Here is a 24,775-nt window from a genome sequence, read left to right on the forward strand (position 1 = left end):
AGCCTCTGAAAGGCAGAAACGAATGACCTTGACCTCCGAGACAAGGGCACCTCGGAGAGAAGGGCCGGAGTTCTCTGGAAAAGTTGTCTAAACAAAGGGCATTCCTTAGCTTCCACCCGGACAGCCGAGCCTCCTCCCCAGCGCCGGGGGTAGAGTTACACGCAGTGCCGCGGAGCCGGCAGGAACGCCGCGTTTCCTAGCCTTGGCTCGCCGGGGGCCGGGTCCCACGCCGCGCGCGCCCCGAAGCCTCGCCGGGCCCGCCCCGCGCGAAGGGGGTCGGTCCCGCGGGGTCCTCCGAGCGCCCCGAGTCCCCTCGGTCCCCGCGCCCCGGCCCAGCTCGTCCTCCTTTCCCCGGGACGGGGGAGCCCGCGGCCGCCCGCGCCGGGAGCAGGAGGGAGCGGAGGGCGGCGGAGGCCGGGGTGGGGGCCCGGCCCCGCTCCTCCAGCCCCTTCCGCTGCTCCGCCTTTCTGCCCTCCGCGCTCCCTCTCTCCGCTCCCGGCCCGGGGCGCGCCGGGCTTGGCCTCTCCCGGCGCTGGCAGAGCCCATGCCGCTGCCTGCCAGCCCGGGCCGCGCCCGCATCCTCCCGCGGACCCGCAGGCAGCCGGCGGCCCGCACCCCACCGCGCGTCCGGAGCGCAGGCCGCAGGGCGGGAGAAGGGCCGCGCCGCGCGGCGGGATGGAGGCGGTGCCCGAGGCGGCGGCGGCCCGGCCCGCGGGCGGCGGCCCCCAGTGAGTACGCGGGAGCGAGGCGCCGGCCCGGCCCGGGCGGCGGGGGAGGAGGGGGGGCCTCGGGGAGCGGAGGGGAGGCGGGGAGGGGGAGCCGGGCCTCGGAGCGGGCCGGGGTTCGGGGACACCGCCCTGCGCGTCCTTCCCGCGTCAGCCTGTGGGAGTGGGAGGCGACCCCGGGCTCGGCCCGGGAGGCTCCGGTGCCCCGGGAAGCCCCGCGCAAGGCTCGCGGGCTCGCGGGCTCCGGCGGTGCGGGTCCAGGGCCGGCCCGTCAGGAAGTTCTTTTCCTTTCACTGGCATCGCCCCGAATCCCCTGCTTTCTGAACCGAACTTGAGAGGAGAGGATCCGGTGGCTGCGAAGAGAAAGTTGGTAGATTCTAGACCAGCTGGTGGAGGAAACCATCTCGCCCTCCCGAAGATACTCCTTACACTTCGCAGGCTTAAGGCTGATGTGACATTTGCACTATGTGCGTATTGTGCCTTTTGAACCACGTACATTCCAGATACACGTATACATCGAATTGTAGTGAACGACGATGGAGGGACCTGCCATGTCAGAGAATCCCGTGGTGAACTTTAGTTCCTATCCGAAGTGAAAAATTCACTCCTAATTTGTAATTCATGTAAATATGAATTTTTATACATGCAGTTTACTTCAAATGAGACCCATCTAAATGTACGGTGTTTAAGGAGCATTTTCTCGGGGAGTGGGGTAAATATTAGTGCACTGAACCACTTGGTGAGTAAAATCCCGTGCTCACTTTCACTCTCTGTGAAGACACTGACTTCAGCTCCGCCACCAAGGAGCCGTGCAATTCTGGCAAGTCACTTAACCTCTCCCAACTGGATATTCTCATCGACAGAATAAGGGGAGCTGGGGGGAGGGTTAATAATCACCCCATCACTGAGTGCTTTAAAGAGCCCTGGCCTTAGAGGGAGACTTGCATTCCAAATCCAGCCTCCTTTCAGCCCGTGTGACCAGATCTCTGTGTGCCTCAGTTTCTCTGTCTGTGAAAGTGAGGAAGATAATCCCCTTCTGGCAGAGTGTGTGGGGATCATCTGAAAGAGGGTGTTTGGAAGCTCTTGCAGGCCTGCCTGGCACAGAGCAGATGTGGCTAGGAGCTGGTGACTGGTCGTGGCCACCTTTGGAGCACAGCCCTGTGCTACTGTCCTGTGGCTTATACACAGGGAGGCACCTTCGACCAAGGGGTCAGATCCTGTGTGGTATCTTCCTGAAGTCCCTCATCCCTTCTGGTTCCCCTTAAAAAGGGAGGAGCCTGTTAGCTTTTAGCAGATCTGACATTCTCCCCTGAGACTGCCTGTCAGCAAAGATGGGGGCCAGGGATTGGGAAATCTGGCCCCTGTTGTCACTCTGGTCCACATTTGTCTGTTGTTTGAAGCTTCATTGTGCCCCATCTGTAAAATGGGGATAGAAAAACTAGGACACTGCTCAGAATTGGCAGAAAAACCCCAATAACTTATTTGTGCCATCTAGTGATTTGCACTTTTCAAAGTTCTGGGTTGTTTGCATCTGCACAGGCCTCGATACCAAGGCACTTTGGGGACCCAGGAGGTTGTTAGAGCTACTAGCCATATGCTGGGTCTCAGGAGCTCTGTCTGTTTTCTCCTCCAGAGGGACCCAAATAGGGAGCAGAACAGCCAGCTCCATGGAGATGACCTCAGCTGTGGAGAGAAGTGGCCGTGAGCCACAGCTGCATAATGGACACCTTCCAAGACCCTGGTCCTGCTCTCTGGAAGACAGAACCCCCAGCCTGATGGTCCCCCAGCATGCCAGGGCATGGGGCATGCAGCTCCAAGGCCCCTCTGTGCTGGAGTCCAAAGTGAGGGCCTTGAAGGAAAAAATGTCCGCAGGCAAACAGGGGGTGAGCCCCTGCCTCACTTCTCATGAGCGGCCGTCCAAGAAACCCAAATGCAGGCGAGTCAAGGGGGGCGCATCTGGGATTCTGTCGGAGCGGTCTTCCTTGCCCGATGCGGAGGAGTGCCTCCCTACTCAGAATCTGCCCGATGGGCAGCTGGACAGTGGTATCAACAAGGAGGAACCTGCCCAGAATGGGGGTCCCAGACCTCCCAGGCCACCTTCTAATGGGCTGGAGTGCTGGGACGGGAGGAGCCCGTGGCCTCCAGAAGCAGTACAGGCCTTGCCGGACAATGAGGGGAGTCTGCTGCCAGGGCCTGGCTCTTTGCAAGAGAGCCCTGTTCACAGAGTCACCCCGGGCCGGCCTGGGGGCCCTGGGCCTTGTAACAAGGTCGCCCACATGCCCAACCTGAGGAAAGGAAGGTCATACGCCCTTCAGGATGGTCTAGGTTCAGGCGGAGACCTGGACAGCTTGTCTCTGACCTGCGAGGAGGACTTTGCTCCCAGGCCAGCCCTGCTGGGGGGACTCTGGCGAGCTGCAGAGCTGGGGGCTCTGGGCACTGGGGGCAGTGCCTTATCCCTGTCTGACCAGGTGGAGAGGAACCGCCTTCTGCTGCAAGAGATGTTAAATGTTGGGGGTCAAGGCCCGCCCAGGGTGGGAATCCCAGCCTGGACTCCATCCTGGGACAGACGCCCACCAGGTGAGGCTCACTCTGTAGGTCTGGGTAGTGGGAGCAAAAGGAGGGAGTCCGGGAGGAGACGAGGGGCCAGAGGGTACGCGTGGGGGTTGGGGTGGCAGGAAAGGCAGAAGAGCACAGCTGCTGGCCACCTCGTTCCACAAGATGTCCTCTTATTCTGGGCCTTGACACAGACTCCTTACCAATTCCCAGCTAGCCTGCCTGCTGAAGACCCCCATGAGCCCTCAGACCAGTTGGAGGCCACCGTCTGAGCCTGGGGTGGAGGCGACCATGATTTCTTCCCTGTGGCTTACAGCCCTTTCCGGAGGAGCTTTCTGGACCTTCCTCTGATGACTTGCCCCCAGCCCCAGTGGACTTCATTGCCCCCTGGTGGAGACCCCCCCTCCACAGAAAGCGCAGGCATTCTCTCAGGCGGCCGCTCTGCTGGGATGGGATGTGCAACTAACTGTTCAGGCCAGGGAGAGCCTTCTTACACGTCCTTCCTGCCACTCCAAAAGTCTATTCCTCACCCACACCTGAGAGGGCCCACACGGTCCCCTTGGCCCATGGCAGTGCTCACCAGCGGTCACCGTGACAGGCTGCACCTCCACTTCCTAGGCTGAGACCCAGAGTTGAGTTTATCTTGGGAATAAGCCACTCCTGGAGAAAACTTTCTTCTCCGTGTTCATGAAGTGGCAGCTAAGAGCCCGGTTTCTGGCTCCGCCCTGATCTCTGCTTCTGTTCTGTGTCCTAGAGCGGCCAGCAGGGGACGTGGACTGGGACTCAGGTGTCTCCCTCCAGGACTCAGACCAGAGCAGGTGAGAGCCCAGGATGCACGCGTCCTCTCCCTCCATCCTCGCTGGGCTCCCCTTCATTTTCCCAGCACCAGGAGAGTGGGAGGGCTCAAGAAAGCCAGGGGCAGGCAGGACCCCACACCAGCAGACCGGTGACAGTGGGCCACTGTGGATCCTCATATCTGAGACCCTATAGAAGCTGTCCATCCCCCCCAGTCCCCATGGGTGCCTGGCTACTACTCGAGTAAAACCACTGGGCACAGGATGCAGTGTCAGAGCACTACCAATGACCCGCTTTACGTCCCCGGGCGTCCTTTCCCGGCCCTGGGCTCGGTCTCTTGATCTTTAAGTTGGCCCACATAGCATCTGTCTGGCTTCCTTCCCAGGACTGTGGTGGGGCCATTAGGAGACAATTGTTGTGAAAATCCTTAGGGCAAGTCCACAGATTGCAAAGCTTGTCCCCCACAGCTCCTTCTCTAGCCAGAAAGCTGTGGTTCTGCAAAGGGGTTTGCCTCCTCCGACCTCACCTGTGATAGCCCACAGGCATGCTGCAACCCTGCCACCAGCGTCCCCAAGCAACTGTGCTCTGGGTAGTCAGGACAGTGGGGCCACACTCCAGAGTGTCGTGTCCTGGCAGGATGTGGGCTCAGTGGTGCTGACCGGCCACCCTTAGTGCCTGCTCAGAGGTTGGCCTCCGTCTTCAGTGAGCTCCTGGCTCTGGGCTCACTGGGCTCTGTGTCTCCGGCTGCACAGTGACGTCCCTTGGTGAGGATCATCCAGCTTCTGTGGAGGGCAGAGGTCAGCATTGGTGCCGCTTCATTCCCAGGCCACTCCCTGCATAAATTCCACTTCCGTTGACCTGCCTTCCAGAAAATGTGGAAGAGGTCCCCCCCTCACAAATCAAGGCTGCCCCCGTTCAGGCAATCCAGCTTTTGCTTGGCCACTGGCCTTTGCTGTGGCCTTGGCCAAGGGCCTGGTGGAGAGGGGCCTTTCTGACTCCTGCGTTGCTCATTATTTATGACTTGGAAGCATCACTGACTCCCCTCGGCCAGGTCCCCACATAGCCGGGCCACCGTATGGAGGAGTGTGGCTGCAGAAAGGACTGGTCCTCAGGGACTCGCTGTCCTCCTCCCCATCCCCTCCTCCTTCCCTGGGGAGCCACAGAGGAGGCAGCTGGGGCAGACGAACCTCGAGTCCTGCGAGTTGGGGCCTTCTCTTCCTGCACCTGCTCCGGCGGGCCACTTCTCACACCCCCCGCCCCGTGGTGTGCACCCCCGCAGGGTGTCGCCCCTGGGGGTTTTGTCCAGAGCTCACTGTTGAAAGGAGAACGTGGATAATAAGTACTAAGAATATCCGTTTTAGAGGAGGAGAAACTCAACTGTGGGGAAGGAAGGGACGCCCCCCCCGGTCCTGTGCGGCGATGCTGTTTGTGTGGAACCCTCGGGATGGGGATTTCTGGACGGTTGCTTCAACCCCAGGCCACCTGCAGCATTTGAGGGTTCAGGTCGGGTGTAGGTGTGCCGGGGTAAGGTGTGTAGGTGTGTGCAGATGTGTGTGTAATGTGATGGGCGTGTGTGTGTAGAAAGAAGTTGTCTTAGTGAGCTCTAGGGCTGTGCCCAGCGTATATCTGGGCATGGAGTTGGCCTGGGGAAAACTTTGGCCTCTGGGGTGCCCCACTGACCTGCGGTGCACAGTCAGGCACCTCCTGAGCAGACACCCAGGCCCAAGGGCCAGGGAACGTGCCTAGTTCAGGGATGAGAGAAACATCGGCCTTGTCGGGAGGCCCCCTTGGACAAAGCTCCTCATTGGTTCTATTCCTGAGTCTCCTGGGCAGAAATTGAAGCTGTCCCTAAGACATCGCAGGCTCCCTCCGTTCCCTCAGGGGGATGGATTTATTGACACCTTTTCCTCATAGCTGAACTTCCCCCGAGACCTTGGAGATAAGGCCTGCTTCTCTCCACTCTGTAATCCAGCAGTGCCAGTGGGACCAGCGTCCTGGGGACTTAGTATCTGTACGGAGGGGCCTAGGGCCCTGGGCAGGGGGGTGTTCTGCCACAGTGGCCGTGCTTGTCGGTGGCCATCCTTCAGGGGGTCAGAACAGACTCTGGCAGTGAGTGCTCTGATCTCCTCTGCAGGTGTGACGCAGAGAAGGTCCGGCCTCCCACTCTGGTCTGGCATCAGCATCTTTCAGAATTGCAATCAAATACTCATTGACCATATTAATCCAACCCGTACTTAATTATAATTGTCTATAGTTGTTATCGCTTTGCATGGCGACCAGAAACGGTGGCCACTGCAGAGCCTGAGACAGTCGTCACGGTGTGCACGGGATGCGGGCTGGCCTGTTGGGGGGTAGTCTCCGAGACAGTTGACCTTGCAGGTGGGACACCTGAGATGCTACGAGAACACTAGAAGTGCTCTGGACCCTGAAGGCTAAGAGCCAAATGCAGAGGAGACCTCCATCCCCTGACCCCAGGGCAGCCCCCTCTACTGGGAGGGTTGAGTCCTAGAGAGCTGGAATGTGCCGGTGCCTGTCCTTCCTTCTGGAAGACCATGCCAGCCCCGCCCTTTCCCAGCCCCTGTTGTGTGCCAGGCTTGTGCCAAGTCTCTGCCCACATCCTCACTTTATCCTAATAACTAACTGTGGCAGCTGTTCCTGGTCCCTGACAAAGAGGCCCCTCTGGGGAGAGGTTAAGTGACTTGCCCAGGGTCATACAGCTAGTAAGTGTGGGAACCAGGGTTTGCCGGCAGAGCTGCCTGGTGCCACGGTCTGGGCGCTCACCCACACGCCACACTGCCCCAGCTGTCCTCTCTGTGCCCCACAGGCCGCTCCTCGAGTTAGGGATCTGGGGGTCTTCTGCCTCCCCAGTGCCGGCGAGGTGTTCTCAGGGAAGGGCAAAGAAGGGGAGGTGCCAGGCTCCATGGGCTAATCTTGTTTCTCACCCAAGCACTGTTGAGATGATTTGGGGGGTGGGGTTCTGGTTTGGGAGAGGAGGACGTGGCAGGCAAGCACTTCCGAGAGGGCAGGTGGGGGCCAGTGCTGTTGGCCACCTGTTCACAGGCTGAGGGGGAACCGGTCCCATCCGAGACAGGCGCGGGGAGGAGAGTGAGGTGGACACTCTGCTCAGGGCTGGCTCTGCCCTCTTCCATGCTTAGCAGCCCGTGGGCATCCCACCCTCACTGATAAAATGGCCTGGACCAGCTCGGCCTCTTCCCTATCTGGAGGCGCTGAGATCTGTAATCCTGAGATCAGGATTACAGATTGCCTTAGGATCCCAAGTTAACCCGGCTTGAAACATCGGTGCAACAAAACATCCGTGAAGCCAGGGGGGCAGTGTAGTCAAGGCAATCCTCATCCCAGGCCTGGCCCCCAAAGAGAGTGTGAGCTGAAAGCAACCGGCCTTGGGCGGCGGCAGGTGCCAAGCGCCCCCTTGAGGCCGACTCCGGCTCCATCAGGACCTTCCGCCCGTCATCCGTGCCCCGCAGGGCTGTAGTGATTGTTCAGCCTTGGGGAAAATGGAGAGAAGAGGGTCTTTGGGGTTGTGTTTTATTTGTGCTCTAGTGATGAAGGAAACTCAGAGGATTCCCAGGTTGTTGATTTCCCCCATCCCTGTGGCAGTATCGTGCCCATTTCAGAAGCTGAGGCCCGGGGGGAAGCCCAGCCCCCACACACACCTCTTCATGAGAAGAGAAGGCAGAGGGCCAGCCTGCAGCGGCCCATACCCTAGTGGGTTCCAGTTTTCTGGCCCCTGCTGGGGTGGCTGAAGGTCAAAACTCCCTGCCCCAAAGCAGCTTATAGACTCCAGTGCAAAGGGAGGCAGGCAGGGATTCCCCCAAGGATTTCAGAGGCCTGGCTTGTGGCTCAAGGGGTCAGGCCCACAGCTGCTAGATCTCCGGCTTTTTAAAAATTAACATATTAACTAGCATTTTCAGAGAGCATCCTGTGAACCAACCGCTGTGTATGATTTCGGAGGAAATTGCCCATTTTTGCGCTCACTGCCATCCTCACCTATATCAGCTTTGGCCATAGATGCTGCTGCTGGGTCTCCTCCTGGAGCTCCTTGGGGGCAAAAACTGTGCCGATCTTATCTCCGGGGCCCTGTGCCTGCCAAGCAGCGGCACGGAACAGGCCCTCAGAAAACATATGGCAGAGACTCAGAGGCAGGAGTGTAGGTGGGCTTGGTAGGAGTGGGATGGACACAGGACAGGACGCCCCGTGTGTGTAGGGCCTGCAGGAGGGCTTTCGAGAAGGCTGAAGCGGGATGTGTGGATACTACAGGATACAAGACGGGAAGGCTGGCTCTCCATTTACGGAGAGGTATGGAACTGAGATTTTAGGTAGGGCAGTAAGAAGCGGACTGACACTCTCTGTCTTCCTTCTGCCGTACCTACTGCCGTCCATTGTCCGACGACCTTGTCTTTAGACTGCGGGGCTGTTGCCATGGCCTGTGGCCTGGCACCCGTGCTCCACAGCTGGTGAGAGGGTTTGAAGATCATTCTGGCTGACTGGTCAGGTTCTGGATCTTCTGAGCCCCTAGGATTGGGGGGGCATGATGAGTCCTAGGGGTGAGCATGGGAGAAGAGGCGTTCTAGCACATTCTCAGGATTCTCCCGGCTGTAGGGGTACCAAGGCAAGGGAGTGGGGAAGGATGGCACAGCCACAGCCTGTCCTTCATATCCCCAGCCACCCCCGATCCTGCCCGCAGACTCAGATATACAGATGCAAAAGAAAACTGGAGGACAGCCCCCTTGGCGCTCCCAAGCCTACCAAGAGCACACCTAAAAAGAAAAGAAAAAACCACTCACCAGTGTTCCAATCCTGTGTTCTGGATTATGTAGGGTTCTAAGTGCTGGGTGGAGAAGGAGGAACCCTAACGTTGGAAGCCTTGACGCACAGCTCGTGCCTCCTGGATCGCTCATGCCACATCATGACCACACTCGCCCACACGCCACACATGGAAACCTCATGAGGGTCTCAGTCTCTGTGAACACAGAGGCTGCAGAAAGCTGCTTTGCCCCAGACCACCTGTGGGCTTGGGCTGACATTCCAGAAGAGGAAACCCTCCTTCCTGGCCTCTGGAGTTGAGCCGGCCACTCTCCCTCCTGTCGGGGTGGGGGGGGGGTCTTGGGCACCTGGCTCTGCACACGGAGGCCAGGCGGTGCTGCCCAGAGGGGCCGCCCCCTAGGGAATTTGTTAGCCTTCAAGATGCAAGAAAAAAGCCAGCCGCCCTACTCTCCCCAAGTAAGAAGTTGGCGTCTTAAGGAAGCTCTGTTCGCCTCCACCCGGATCCTTTCCAAGGTGTTCAGTGAGACAGCAACCATTCTTAAGGACGCCCGCTCTTCCTTCTCTGGTCAGAAGTTGCCTGTTAATTCTCTGGGCAACAGCTTCCCTCTGCTACCAGTCTCCTCAGGCTCCCCATTCGACGGGCATCACCTTCTCGGTGAGCTCTGTCAAGAGTGGTCCAGAGCAAAACCACCAAGCTTTCTTGAGTTTCAGAACAGGTTCCCTTCCAAACGTACCTTCCCCTTGCAGACGAGGACAATGTCATCTCTGGGATTTCAGTTCACAGTTGGGATTCCATCCTTTGTTCCTAAGGAGAGAGTAACTTAAAATAAATAACCCCAATAATATCAGCAGTAGGAGTAGCGAATGCTAACCTGATTGAAAGTTACCCAGTAGCCGGCTCCTTTTAAAAGGAGCTCAGTCTCTCTTCTCAGCTGAGCCCTTAGTTAGCAGATGAAGAAACTTTGGCTTAACCCCAGAGTAACCTGCCAGGGTGACCCGCTTGTAAGGGGCAGCCCAGAATTAGGACCTGGTTAAGCTGCTCCAGAACCACACTTGGAACCTGCGCTCTGCTCCAGCCTGGCCGTGTCCTGCCGCCCACAACGGGGAAGGAGCCAATGATAACGTCCCCAGGATAGCATCCCACCGTCAGGCCACACGGAGTCAGGACTCAATTTCAGGCCCGCCTTTTCTCTTCCCCTCACTCGGGGAAACTGTGCACAGTGGGACAGAAGGAGAGCTCGGCCCTCGGTCATCTAAAAGCTTTATCGAATACAAAGATGAAACAAATGCCAGGCAAGAAGGTTTATATATGTCCTGTATGTGATACATTTCCCCTTTGCCCATGGGTCCTGGAATCTAGGAAATGTCAGATCTCCTTATAGTCCAAATTATTTCCCTAATTCGCGTTCCTGGGATCAAAGGGTGAGACCCAGACTGCTGGAGCTTATTATTTTAATCCAGGATTATAATGGCTGTAGAAAGAGCCTACTCTGTCCTGTTGACCTCCCTCCTTTGCTAGGAGAGGTGAGGTAGCTGTCCTGACTGGCGATCTCCACCTGTCTGGCCATTAGGGGAGCTGAGGTCAGAGCTAAGCCTGTCTCTCCACCAGGAAACTGGCTTAGTGGGAGAGACCAGACAGGGGCACAGGCCACCCTTGTCCTTGCAATCAGCTTGGGACACTAGTGGTTGGAGGGACAGAGGGAACGGCCAGAGTACTCCTGTGGTACTCTAGCTGTCCCCAACAATTAGTTCCTTTAAAAAAAGAAAGAAAGAAAGAAAGAGAAAAGATTTTATTTATTTATTTGAGAGAGAGAACATGGGCAGAGTGGGGGGTGGTGATGCAGAGGGAGAGGGAGAAGCAGGCTCCTCATTGAGCAGGGAACCTGTCACGGGGCTCAACCCCATCATGACCTGATCCAAAGGCAGATGCTTAACTGACTCTGAGCCACGCAGGTGCCCCAACAATTAGTTCCTTGTAGGTGTTGTTGCTCCTTGGTAACTCCTTGGTAACTAAAGCTCTGTGATGTGAACCCCCCAGGGAGAGGACCTCAAAATCCCCCACCCCAGCCCGTGGGGTCCACCAGACCACCTGGCCAAGACCTGGGCTCCCAGGGTAGCAGCGTGAGTCTCTGCGGCTGTCCAACTCCCACTGTTTGCAGACGGGGGTGGCTAAGGCCCAGGGAGGAACAGCACTCAGCCATGTTATCCCTGTGCCCTACCCGCTGAGCTGATGAGTCCCAGACGGGCAAAGCTCTCGGGAGAGTAGCAACGCTGTCTGTTCTGAGATGGAATTGCCTAAGGTTAGCCATGCACTGACGACCCCAGCCCTTCCAGGAAATTTCCACAAATGTGGGAGCTGAGATGGCGGGGTATAGGCCGTAACGGGAAGGGGTTGGCTCTAGGGCCGCATGCCCTGGGCAGAGGCCAGGGCCAGACTAGACAGGAAAGCCTCGCTCGGATGGAAGAGTCTGGACCTGTCGGGCTGGCAGGGCCGGCACCCCTGGGGCAGACGGGCAAGAGGCAGCGATGGTTCCAGAGTGGGTAGTTGGGCTGGGAGAGGCTCAACGTCCCCCGGCACTGCAGCCGTTGGCCCCCACCTCCCACGAGAAGGAGCCCTTTCCCCCTCCATGGGGCTGGCCAGGGCCAGGAGTGCCTGCCCTGCTGACCTTGACTGCCCTCTGTGAAGGGGGCTGCCACTCCCCTCCCTGCTCAGCTTGTCACTGCACGGATGCCTTTAGGAGCCTAAAAAGCCTTACTTTTCCAATCAGTGGAGAAAGCAGCTTTGTTTCAGGAACCAAAGCAGGGTAGCTGATGAAAAAAGAAAAAAAAAAATTAACAGCTCCAAGTAGAGGGAGCAGAAAGGAAGCAACAAAGCTGGAAAATGGCTTAAAAACCTGGGGGCAAGGCCGGTCCTGGCAGCATCTGGCCAGCTGCCTGGGGGCCCTCCCGCCTGCCCACCAGATCTTGTGACAAATGCCCTCCGACAGCCGGGGAAGCACAGCTGTCACCGGAAGGCTCGGGGCGTGTGGGCGGGCAGCCAGCGGCCCGCGGCTGCAGGGGCGTCTCTCGGGCTGGTAACCTCATTATCTCTGCTGTCGGAGCAGGAGCCCCAGGGAGCACAGCTGCTCTCAGCAGCACATCGGAGGGGCCGCCTGCCTGGGAAGCCTGCAGAGCAAGGTCTCCCCTGCCAAAGGAGGCTTCACAGGGCCTCAGGCCTGGAGATTCACTTTCACGTCCCTCCAGTAAACCTGCCTCGTTCCAAAACTGTGCCTGGGCCTTGCCAGGGTTCGTATGCACAGATGGTGCCTTTATTCTAGCAGTTCTTTTTTTTTTTTCCCTTGGGCCCCAAAGCAAGGTTAGGTGCAAAGCATGAGCAACAAAGAAAGAGACAAAAGCAAGCAAGAAGAGAAAAGAATAAGCAAGAAAAGAGAAAAAGAAAGAACCATAGACAAGCCCGAGCTTGTCCAAGGATGTCCCAGGGAAGCCCCAGAGTTACGCCATTTCCCACTCACGTCTGTCATCTGTCATCCAGGAAACTGCTTGCCGCCTTCCCCCAGTCAGGCCCCTTTCTTGGGGTCACCCATGCGGTGGGCGAGACACAGGATTTGGGGGGCTTTCATCTGAGATCTAAGCCTGGCTGAGCCTCTACCTGCTAGGGTTCTCTTTTAGTGGACCCTCCCTGGTGAGGACAGCCCAGCGTCTGTGACAGTGAGGACCGGGGCAGCCGCAGGGGATGCTGAAGTCACATCAAAGAGTGTGACTCCAGCCACAAGCCCTCTCAGCCTGCCCTGGGATCCAGGGACGGGAGGAAGGAGATGACAGAGGGTGTGGGAAGGAGACTGGAGGCAGGGGGGTTGGCGATCGTCTGCTTTGCTCTCCACTGATGTTCGACCTTGAGCCATGTGCCAAATGTTCGTGTCTGCTGCAGAACGTCCTCATCTGTCAAGCAGAGAGCACACCTGCCCCGGGCCAGCCTGGCTGGGGAGAGGGAGCTCGGCGGAGAGAAACGGCTTGTCAGTGGGAGGTTGTGGGGCTGCCGTTATTCTGTGCCCCAGTGTGGGCTGTATTTCAAAGCTGCCAGACAGCTTTGAAAGAGGGCCGTAGCTCTGGACTGTGGCTCTGGACCGGCCCGGGAGGCCACACATCTGGTAGGTGGGGAGGGCTGGTAGAGGACCTTTATTACAAAATTCGAGCCATTGGCTGACTTGGTGTGGGTCTAGCTTAACTTCTCTCAGCCCTGAGCTGATGCCTGGTGGATTTGGATGGGGACTGAGGCGAGCAAGCACCAAGATTTACAGAAATGTCATTCCCCCCAAGGAGCAGAATGCGACGGGCTGAGGCCTGACTCCTCGTGTCTGCGGTGGGGGCTTGCATGGGTACGTGTGGGTGCAAAGAGAGGCAGAAGGAGAGAGGGAGGTGATGTGTGTAAAGACCATCTGGCTGGGCACAGGCCCAGTCCGACAATGCCAGGCTCTTCCCCCGTCCTCCCGGATAACTCCCGTTGCCTGCCCAGGGAAGGAACAATAGAATAATCTGGAGATTTCCCTGCCCTTCTTAGATCCTCCTGGGATCTCTGCACCTGATCCCTGAGCAGATGTCCAAGGCCGGCCAGTTCCCCGGCCATGTCCAGAGATACTCAGAGCCATTGCCCAGACCCTAGGCCCAGGACCCCAGGCCCCGGGCTGGCACCCTCTGTGCAGGAGCTGAACAAGGAAGGCTGCACACGCAGGGCATTTTCTGGCACAGCCGAGCTCAATGCTGTGAAAGCCCTTCTAATCCGTGTTATTTTCTTCTAATCCCTCCCCTGCCTGCTCTGGCCCGTGTGTCACCCTGCAGGACCTTTGGTCCCAAGCCGGAGTCTGTGCTGAGCCCCAGGCATGAGGAAGCCAAGCACCTGCTGCAGCGAGCCCGCATGAAGGCCCGGACGCGGCCCCTCCGTGCCAGCCATGAGATCGCTCCCATCGTTGCCCAGGGTGGACGGTGAGTGGGGCCCCGGCCAGGCTGGCCGAGGAGGGCTGTGGCAGGGAAGAGAGGTAGGATCTGGCCGAAAGGCCGCCGCTCACTCCTCCCTCTGTCTGCGTGCGTGGTTCCCATGTCAGGGACTTGATCTGAATCATTTAGTCTCTCAACGCACCTTGACCGGGTGTCGAGTGTCAAACATCAAGTCGTCAAAGGTGAGTGACATAATCCAAGCTCCCTGGGGGGACAAATGTCACGGTCTCCAGGGAGAAAGACAGGCGCACGGATTAGTACAAGTCTGTGCGTTGTGGCGTAGGAGAAGCGAGACACGTGTGCAGGGCAGGAAACCCGTACCTCCACCTGGGAAGGACAGCAGAGGCTCGAGAGGCTGGGGCTGCAAAGTCGGGGCTTGACGGAGGTGTAGACCTTCACTGGACACATGCTGGGGGCTGGGGTGAGCATCGCAGGGCAGATACCCTGAGTAGAAGTACCACGCTCATGGGGGTTGGAGGGAGTGGCTCGAAGGCCAGAGAGCTCGGTGGAAGCGCGTCGTGGAAGTCAAGTTGAACAGTGTGGAAGAAATCTCCAGGCTCTGAAGCAGGTAGAGAGCATGACCACACGTGCATCTTAGTAAAGCTGTTCTGGCTCTGATCCAGGGGCCCCAGGGCAGTGAGCGTGCTGTGCTGTGGTCCTGGTGAGATGGGACGGGGAGGAGGCTCTGGAGACAAGGCATTGCCAAGAGCCAGAAGCAGGCAGGTTTACTGAGGCAGCAGAGAAGGGACACGGGTTGAGACTCTGGAACCAGATCAGTGGGTCCATACTGGCCGTATGCCATTAGGGAAGCCTCCGTGCCTCAGTTTTGTCATCTGCACAGTGGGAATTGTCACAACGCTCATCTTACGGGGTTGTTGTGAGGGTTACACGAAGTCCCACGTGTCAGGTGTGTAGAACCGAGCCCGGCGCAGAGTGGACACTGTGTGAGTTAGCTACCCGTAGCCCTTGAGTTAACTGGACGTGGGAAGTGTGAGGCGGGGAAGCATCCCGGGTGAAGCCCAGGGTCTGACTGGGTATCTGGAGGTTTGGTGGTGCCTCAGCCTGGGGGTGAAGTCTAGGTGCAGGGTCGGGCTTTGGAGGGGGCTGCCCGTGGACCTCGCTCTGGACTTGCTCATCGGGCAGTTAGATATGGGACCCGTAGAGGAGGAGAGAGGTCAGAATGGCCAAATTGGGCATTACCCTGCTTTCACGATGTTAGGGTCATGGGTGGGGGTGAGCCGACTGGACATGAACAAGTTCAAGGACATTCAGACCAGCACTTCACCTAGGTGACCACTCCTTGGGTGACTTTGATCCCGTCATCGCGCCGTTTCGTGTGCTGTGCCCCTCCAGGAACCATTTACACATGGAGTTCACAAACCCGAGCCGGTGCACCTGGGTGGGCCTGACTCGGAGCTGCCAGCCCGTGCCACACTGGGCCAGCCCCAAAGCAGGACATCTGCGCTGTTGACAAAGCCTGTGCTTTGGTCACCGTGATGGGCACACTGGCTGTGCTGGTTTCCATCACATGGTACTAGCGGGAGCGGGGATTCTCAGTGGAACTGGACCGTATGCTCTTTGATGGGGAGTGCTGAGCCTGCTCATGGAAGGTCATGGCACCGCTGAGATGACTCGAGCATGTGCAGAAGGCTGAGGCCTGCCTCTGGGTTCAGTGTCACTGTGACACCTAGGAGGGGCTCCAGAGATCCTAACCCGGCAAGCAAGCTACCCTTTTATTTCTGCGTCTGCGCCTTGTCTCACTCTGCTTGGAGGACACTAGCTGGGAATGGGCATGGCTTCTTGGGAGCATCCAAACTATTCTCCTCTGCACGTATGTGGCACCCAGAGCCATAAAGTTTCACAGAGCCCTCCGTTCCACTTTCTATAGATCCTTGGGCTGGGTTTTGTAGCCACAAAACAGTCAAGAGGATGATTTGCAAAACAGACGTGACTGTATGGCGGTCCTGTTGGACACCTTCTGTTCCCCAGATCCCCCAAGCAGCTCATAACAATCCCAGTCACTGACCTTAAAGTACGTTCCCTTTCGTCAGGCTGTCCTCTGGCCATCGAAATGCTATGGAAATGCAAGGTGACCCACTTTAACAGCTGCTGTGTCCAGAAAAGAAGTACTTCGACTTGGCAGCCCTGGTGAATCCTCAGAGGGGGTAGCTGAAAAATCAACGCCAGATGGCTTGCTGCAGATGCTTCTAAAGGTTATGCTTGTCAGATCACCCTGGAGAGCCATGCTGAGTTCACATGGACTCACACGGGCCCCAGGCCTGAGTCAGACGCACGAGCACCCCCGTGCCGTCCCCCGCCCTCGGCCCAGAGGCATCCCTCCTTCCAAAGAGCAGTTCAGTGAAAGATGGATGAGAGAGCGGGGGCAGTCTCCAGAAGGCCTTCTCTGCCCTAGGTCTGGCTGGAGGTGGCTGGGACAGGCCCGAACAGACAGGCTTTTCCAGCAGGTGAAGAGGTGGCAGTAGCTGCCTTTTCTGGAAGCAAATCAGTGTAGAAACCCAGTAGCTCCTGGAAACACAGGCTTTTGCCATTTGGGGCACAGGCACACTGAGGTTGCTATAACTAATACCAGGAGGGCAGAACATGCCAGAAAGATGCAGGGCCCGGGAGGGGGGTGCACTACGAGAGCTTTGTCCTGTGTCAGGTCGTGGCTCCGTTAAGACTCTAGAGCATGTGTGGGTTGCATGGATCGTGTGGTTGGAAACGCATTGTTATAGGAAGTGGGCCTCCAGAAAGGGCTTCTGCTCGCCTCTTGTTCCGGGGGGGTGGGGACAGGATGTGGATTCTCTGGCCAGAGCCTTCCCTTCCTGGGCAAGAGGACTCTAGAGAGCTGACCCAGAAACCCCCACATGGACGGCAGCCCCTCAGATCCTGAGCAGTGGAAGAGACACAGGTGCAGGTGGGGTCCTCAGGGGCCAGAGCTTGGGGCTCCAGGGGCTTCACAGGCACCAACAGAGAACGGTCCCCAGCTCAGGGATCCCAGGGACCTCCCTGGCCATGTGGAGACAGGCAGGGAGACCCTGAACCACCCAGGGGGCGATCTAGCGAAGAACTTCACATCTCAGCCACGAACCCCTCTCTAAATGCAGACCCACATTACGACTTTTGGGGGTCCCGAGGCACTCTGGCCTTGTCTGCCTTCCTCCATAATAAAAGTTAAAAGTTACAGTTTATGACCATGCTGGTTTAAAGGTATCACATATTAGAATGTTTTCTTAGACTTGAAAGTCTGTTTTCTTCTGATTTGAAAAGAAATTGAAACATTTTCATGGGTCCCTGGAAGTATCGTGGCCCGTAGGCGTTGCGATTGCTGTGCGCAGTGGGTAGATAGGGCCCGGCTGAGTGTGAGCTCCAGACAACAGGAGGACTGACAGCTCTGCAGAATCCTCCAAGCAGAGCTTTTAAGCACAGGTTCCACTCAGGCCTCAAAGCAGACAGACCCACTTGTTTGACAGCAGTTTAAAAAAAAAAATTTCCTCCTGGAGCAGTGCTCATTGAGAGAAGATACTGGAGTCAGGATTAGCAGCCGGTGTGCAGGCCCCCAGGACCCAGCGCAACCCAGGGCAGGGAAATATTTAGCCAACACCTAGTCGCGACCTCCAGGGAGGCCCCTGTGCTTGCCCTGTGGCACTTGAAGCTGCATGATTTAGGAAGTGTTCCCCCCCCCTCTTAGTGTGGCAGGCAGGTCCCTGGCTGTCACTTTCCTCTGCCCGCTCAGCATTGCTAGTTAGGTGACCAGCAGGCCTGCGGGACCGGAGGCCTGGGCTCCAAGGTTTGAGCCAGTAGTCTGCCTGACAAGGCCCGGGTGAGGGAGGGCCTTAAGCTCCCAGCTGTAGCTGGCTCCCGTGGAGCTTTGCAGAGACTCAGTCTTGAGCAATGTCTCTCTGACCTCACAGCCCACCCCCTGATTCCCAAGGGTGGTAGCCTTTATACACCATATTGGACCCCCTCAGCCATCCAGACCATTCCAACCCATCAGGACTGGGAGGTCAGCCAGTGGCTTTGCTGTCAAGACACAGAGATAGGGGTGGATAGGGATAGCCAGTGACACCCCCAGGGCACCAGTCACATTCACCTGAGCCACACAGGCAATGCCATTTATTCAGACAGAAAGGACAGCTGGGACGGACAGCCTGCCCAGTCCAGTGGATGCTGTGTCTGCGTCTGGGCCGCTCCCCCCACTGGCTGGCATGCTTTAACAGTAACCGTGAAGCATGTATGGTTTCTTCCCGCTGCTATCTGAACTCCTTTCCTTTTAATTGTGTATCAGAGTTGTCCTTCTGTTGGGTAGCCATAAGCTTGGTGAAGGAGAAACTCACATTAAGGCAGCCTTTTTGAAAACATTGGCATCCTTCTTCCAGAGTCACTGGAGCATCCAGTTAGGGGAAGGATTAGTAAATCCACTAATCGCCCACAGACATTTCATTATAATAAGTTGCTGGCGTCTCCAGGCAGCTTGAGCCAATTGTGCTCTGTACACAATGCTACTGGAGAAGAGTCTACTTCTCTGTTGGGGGAGGTGGGGGGTAGGGGGGCCAGAGGAAGGTAACATTAGGGAAGGCTTCGGAGATACTTTGAGGACTAAAAACAGTAACATAACACATGGACTATACCAGTATAGATAATTGCGTATGTGGGCACATTTCTAAGCAATTGGAAAAAAGTAGCAGGTCTCCAAAATGCAGGCTCCTGTCTCCAGGCAGGACTAGACCACCAGCTCAGTCAGGGTCTAGTTCTATTTTTGTGGCCCTGTCTGGGGGAGAAAACATACCCACAGCTTGCCTTTGCAGCCGCTCAGGTGCCCATCAGCCTGGGAGCTGGTCCTGTGTGGCCTCTCCTTTCTAGGAATGAGGCCGGACCCTGTGGCCGTGGAAGAGCCTTCCAGCACTAACATCCTGGGAGTCTATGATGACAAATGAGTGGGGCAGGTGGTGCAGGTGTTCAGAGGAGGAGATACGATCACGGTGCATTAGGTTTCTTCAGAGGAAGAACCAACAGGGGTATGTGTGTGTGTGTGTGTGTGTGAGAGAGAGAGAGAGAGAGAGAGAGAGTGTGTGTGTGTGTGTGTGTGTGTATGGAGAGAGACAGGGACTGAGATTTATTTTAAGAAATTGACTCATGTGATCATAGAGGCATGATAAGTCCAAAATCTGCAGGGCAGGCTGGCAGGCTTCAGACTCAGGGCAGAGTAGCAACTCCAATCTAGAGGCATTTAGTCTATTGGCAGAATTCCTTCTTGCTCCAGGAAGATCCGTATCTGTGCTGTTCAGGCCTGCAGTGGGTTGGATGAGGTCAGCCACATTGTGGATGGTAATCAGCCTTATTCAAAGTCCGCCCACCTAAATTTTTTTAAAATTTAATTTAATTTATTTATTTGACAGAGAGAGATCACAAGCAGGCAGAGAGGCAGGCAGAGAGAGAGGAGGAAGCAGGCTCCCTGCTGAGCAGAGAGCCCGATGCGGGGCTCGATCCCAGGACCCTGGGATGATGACCTGAGCTGAAGGCAGAGGGTCAACCCACCGAGCCACCCAGGTGCCCCCGCCCACCTAAATTTAACCTTACCCAAAAAATGTCTCCACAAAAACATCCATAAGACTGTTTCACCAAGTAGCTGGGCACCATGGTACCCATCAAGTAGACGCATGAAAGTAACCATCACACATGGGATGTCGATACAGCAGGTAACATGTAACAGATAGGATTCTGATGCAGGCAGGTTAAGAAAAAAGACCGCCCCCTCCAAAAAAAATACCCAGGAAATGGGGCAAGTGGGCTGCATGAGGGGGATAAGGTAGGAAGCCTGGGGGTCCTTTAGAGTGGTTGGTGGTGGGGAGGAAAACATTGTGGAAGGTGGAGGCACGGTGTTTTTACCACAAAGACTGGGAGCTGAATCTTGTACCCCCTTGAGGGACAGTGTGACAAGGCTGTGCTCCAGAAGGACCAGCAGACAGGAGGCAAGGAGTCTGGGTAAAAGGCAGGAGTCCAGTGTGAGTGATAGAGAAGTGATAAATGAGAAAGATGGTGTGAATGTTAAACACTGAGCAGTGCATTGACAGGGACGCCACTGCAGGGGAAAGGAAGGGAACATTTAGTCCTTCCTTAGGCAGCCTTTGATAGGAAATGCCTGGAAACCCCCCCAGCTCCAGGGGGCCCTGGTGTGAGACTTATGTAGTGTTTTCTTGAGCGGAGCAGGACTTGACCACCAGCACAGTGTCTCCCGGAGCAAAGGCTGGTGACAGGATGACTTCCTAGCACAGTCCTTGTCCTCACAGCTTTTCAGAGTGTGGGGAAGGGGCTGAGGAGGGCAGGTAGGTGGGTGCTGGAACAGACAAGATGCAGAGCCCAAGGAGAAACATTGGTAGCATTCTGTCTAAATTTTGTCTGAGCAAGATGGTTAGAAACCCTGAGTGGGCACCTGTGGGAGCAAGAATGCTTAGAAACCCTGACTTCGGGTCACCACATGCTCTGTAGAGACTTACAATTTGCTTTCCCATTAAACCTTTATCGCAAATACAGCATTGGGAGAGTTCATCCCTACCCGATGCCCACGAATGCCAGGCTCGCCTCCTAAGTGTGCATGCACACACGCATGTGCACACACGTGCACACACGCACGCACACAGACACGCACACCCCACTACGAGGATTTTGCTGCCATCCTTCTGTACATCCCCTGTTCCTATATAACGTTTCATCTTGAATCAGGCTGCGCCACGCTACAGAGGGAAAAGCCAAAAATAGGGACGCGCGTATCGATTTTCTGCAGTGCTGGGTCTCAGAATCGGGATGGGCTCGGAAGCCACTCGGAACCTACGTGGGGCAACTTTGGAATTGCGGTTATCACGGAGCTGTCCCCCGGGGTACCTTCCTCCAGGTCTCCTGCCTGTGACCTGTCTCCCCCTGTCTCCCCACCAGAGACGGCCGGAGAAGCCCCGCCCCGGACGCGAGGATGCCCTTTACCTGCAGAGACACGCCGCAGAACGGAAACACGAGCGACTCCTCCAGCGGGGAGTCCAGCAGCGGGCAGTGGCCGAAGCGGGGCGCCTCCCCGTCCCGCGTGCGCTTCGAGGACGAGTCGGCCCGCGACGCCGAGTCCCGCTACCTGGAGCGGCTGCGGCAGCGCCGGGCGCGGGGCGGCGCGGAGCAGACGGCGGCGCAGGGCCCGCTGCGCTCCAAGCCCGAGCTCGCCCACTACGTCCGCGGGGGCTCCGCGCGCACCGACGCCGGCGAGGGCGCGCTCTGCCGGCTCGTGGGGCGGCTGGAGCAGAGGGGCTTCCCCGCGCCGCCGCCCGCGCGGGGCAGCGACAGGAAGTGCCAGGCCTGCGGCAGCTGCCTCGACGACCGGCGCCCCGGCGCGGACCCCAGGGACCTCCGGGAGCGCGAGGGGACGAGTGGGGGGCCGGGGGTGCGGTCGGAGCCCCTCAGCGCTCGGCGCCCGAGCCCCCCCTTCAGGCCCCTCCCTGCCAAGCCGGGGGGCCACACCGAGTGGATCCGGGAAACGCACATCGGAGACGCGGCGCGCCCCGAGGAGGCGGACTCCGCGCTGGACAGCACGGACACCTCCGACAGCTGCCGGACCGACAGCGAGGAGGCTGGGACCTCGCAGCCCAGCAGGGCTCGGGGCCCGGCCCGCTGCAACAGCCCCCGTCCGCGGGGCTCCAGGCCCCGAGGAGGCCCCAGGTGGTTACGGAAGGCCGGATCGGAGCTGCCGGGGAGCCCTCAGGCCCCTCACTACCTGCCGGGGGTTGAGCACATGGAGGGCGTCGCGGAGGTGAAAGAGGGCAGGGGACACCTGCCCGAGGGGACTCAGTTTCCCGGAGAAGATGCTTTCACCAAGCCTCCTACCCTGGAATCCATAAAAGCTTCCCTGGGCTCCCAGCGGCCGCCTGGACCAGGGCCGGGAAACCACTGGGTCCACGCTGTGGATTCCCGGGCTCTGAGCAGGACAGCCTGTCCCCTGGCCTCTTCCACGAAGCTGGGGTCCTCCGTGCCAGGCAGACAAGCCCAGGATGGAGGAAGCCATGAGTCTCTCCAGACTGTGTCTGCTTCCTCCCTGCAACAGAGTCACGCAGAGCCCTCTGCCCTGCACCAGGCCCAGAAGCCGACTTCCTTCTCCGCCGATGGCTGGGTGCCAACCCCTCCATCTTCAAGGAAAACCACTTCACCTGTGTCTCACAGGAAGGCAACCCTGGCTAGACCCCGCAGGCAGGGAGAGCCTGTGGACCCGCCTCTGCCTCCTCCGAGAAGTGGAGTTCCCAGGACCTGTGAGCTCTCCCCTGCCCAGACCCAGCCCTGCGGCCCTCCAGTCAGGCATCCTCTGCTGGCCCTGTCCACCAACAACTGCAACAACAGCTCGCCTCTGGGGCTGCAGGAGCCCCCCAGAGGGGCCGGCCTCGAGGGCAAGGTAGAGGAGGGCCCCTGCAGCCAGGAGCTGCCCCCAGAGAACGGCAGCAGCCACGGTAAGCAGAGACCCCAGGCCGGGCGCTCTGAGCCCTTCCTTACCTTACATCTGACTCGATGGCACAGCTGTGCACACTCCCAGCGGCCTCTTGGAGCCCTTCAGAGCAGTGGCAGGTGTTTCCAGAACCTGCGGGGTCTGTGGGTTGGGTATAAGACTCGGCATCAGCCTGGACGCAAATTAGCCACCTCCTGGGTGGGTAGGGGGAGGCAGAAGTCAGGGAGGCAGGGGTGATTCCCTCCGACTGTGGGGGACCCTGAGGTGTGTACAGAAGCAGCAAACTCTGGCTGCTGGAGGCCTGGACTTTAAGGGGGTTTTACTACTAACAGAGCAGGAATGGTGGAACAACTCTAGGTTTACTGTTTGCTTAGAGCAGTCGGTGCCTACAATCACATGGTTGAGGCCCTTTCCTTCAACATCTTCATTTCATTCATTCCCTCATTCATTCGTTCAGCACTGATGGAGCACCTGTTACATGCCAGGCATCGTAGCAGGCACTGTGGGGAGTACATAAGTGAATGAATTCAGCAGGAGTCCTGCCCTCGAGACCTTCTGTGGCCAGGCAGACATGCCATCTGGTCACGCAGCGGCCAGCAGGCAGAGCCCTTCCAGACCCGCAGTCCTCCTGGACAGGCTCCTGGGTTTCAGCAGGAAGGGCTAAAAAGGGGTGAAGGGCATCACCACCGCCCTTGGAAGATGTCCTTCTATTGTGGACCGATCCTGGGCATCACTGGTCATGGGCTCTGATCCCTGGTGCTGTGATCTGAGGGGAGCAACTTGGCCATTTCACTCTTAGGCAGAGATAACAGGTCTGCCCCCCACAGCCTTGCCTTCGCCTGTCCAGAACTGTGACAGCCCTGGAGTTGGGGGTGGCTTGGGAGGGATCCAGGGCTTGGAAACACAGTGAAAGAGGGCAGAGAGCTGGTAGACTGGGATGACATTACTGAAGATATGACGGCCAAGAGCCCTCCTCGCCACCCCCTCTGCTACACACGGGACACAGACATTTTCCCTCTCCTTCCCCTGCTGACAGGAGCCTGTAGAAGGCAGGCACTCCCCTGAGCTGCCTGCTGCCCACCCTCTTCTAAGACCTGGTTTCTTCTGTGGGGCGGGCTCTAGGCCGGCTGCTGGCTGCCCCCAGCCACTTCCTGAGAGGCTCCTGTCCTACAGCCGCTGGCCTTTCTGGGCAGCCTGGCCTTCTCCGGCTTGGACTCCTCCTCTCATTAGCCAGGAGGTCCTGGCCAGGCCACTCCAGCCCTCCATGCTCCAGGCTCTTCCTCTGTAACCTGGGGTCCGAGGAGAGCCTGTCTCCTGGGAACCCATGACATCATCTCTGTAGAAGGTTTAATTCATTGCCGAGCACCTCAGACATGCTCCAGAAAGGTGCCTATCATTACAGCTGTTAGACCTCACAACCAACAAGACTGTGGTTTGCGTCCCAGGAATGCAGAAGTTCCCCATTCCCGACCATGTCTCTTGTTATAGGAAGGGCATGACTTCTCACCAGCAGCCCCCTCATCGTACAGACATTTATTAATCACCGGCTGTGTACCAGTTGCGGTGCTGCGGGTGGGGAACTATAGCAGTAAACAGCCCCTCATTCCCGTCCTGCTGTGTGGGGGGCTCTCCACTGCCTCTGTTTCTCTCCTGGGGCTCCCGCCTTTCTTATTGGGCATGTCCCCTCCCCTGACCGTGACCTTCGGGGACGGCTCAGCGACACGGGAGGGCTGTGGTCGTTGCAGGAGGAGTGCAGGGCTTTCCCGATCCCGCAGCTGCTGGCACGGTCAGCTCCGTGAGCATCACCCTCTCCCTGGCCTCGGAGGAGCCAGAGTCCAGCCAGGAGCCAGAGGGAGGTCTGCAGAGGCCAGAGATGAGTCCTGGAGGGCAGGTGTTATCCCGGTGAGTGACAGGAGCAAGGGCCATGACTGTGGGAGGTGGGGGGCTGGGTGGAGAAAGAGACCCCCCTCCGTGGCGTGACTGGCCTCACTACTCCAAAATCCGTAGAGGGTTCCTAGACTTCTTCCGGGCATGGCACCGCAAGACTCCTTTCCCTGCCACTCTGAGTGCGTTGCACGCGCTTGCTCTTCCCCAGGCCTCAAGCTCCTGGTACTGTGCTCGGCACACTTGAGCAGACAGTCCCGACCCTCGGGGTGCTCCCCAGGCAGGGTGGCCTGAGAGCGCTCGTTTCTGACTCAGGGCTTGGAAACAAGCCTGGCATTCACCTTTCCATTCATTATCTCCTTCCACGCGGAGGGGCTGAGTCCTCGCCCCAAGTCCTCGAAGTCTTGGTGAGCCAGTGCTGTGGCCACGACGTTCTTTCCTGCACTACACCACATTCCTGGTGACCGAGAGCCAGGTCCCCATCTCTGGCGCCCTGTGCTCTCCAGAACCCCAGCCCCATATATCCGCTTTCCCCTGACTTCTACACTAGGGTGTCTGAGAGGCCCCT

The 24,775-nt window shown here is 57.9% G+C and overlaps 1 protein-coding gene across 1 annotated transcript in view; it reads left to right on the forward strand.

Moving 5' to 3' along the window:
- Positions 1–675: 675 nt before the first annotated feature.
- The window catches only part of LOC111150854 (KIAA1614 ortholog), a 35,442-nt gene continuing 11,342 nt past the window's right edge, over positions 676–24,775 (forward strand). Inside the window, exons 1-6 of the mRNA XM_022508491.1 lie at positions 676–728; positions 2,359–3,302; positions 4,033–4,096; positions 13,695–13,838; positions 20,784–22,327; positions 24,069–24,225. Of these exons, the coding sequence (XP_022364199.1) occupies positions 676–728; positions 2,359–3,302; positions 4,033–4,096; positions 13,695–13,838; positions 20,784–22,327; positions 24,069–24,225 (2,906 nt within the window). The remainder of the gene's footprint in view (positions 729–2,358; positions 3,303–4,032; positions 4,097–13,694; positions 13,839–20,783; positions 22,328–24,068; positions 24,226–24,775) is intronic.

This window comes from Enhydra lutris, unplaced genomic scaffold, assembly GCF_002288905.1.
Source record: "Enhydra lutris kenyoni isolate GAN:26980312 unplaced genomic scaffold, ASM228890v2 scaffoldscaffold24, whole genome shotgun sequence".
NCBI classification, from domain to species: Eukaryota; Metazoa; Chordata; class Mammalia; order Carnivora; family Mustelidae; genus Enhydra; species Enhydra lutris.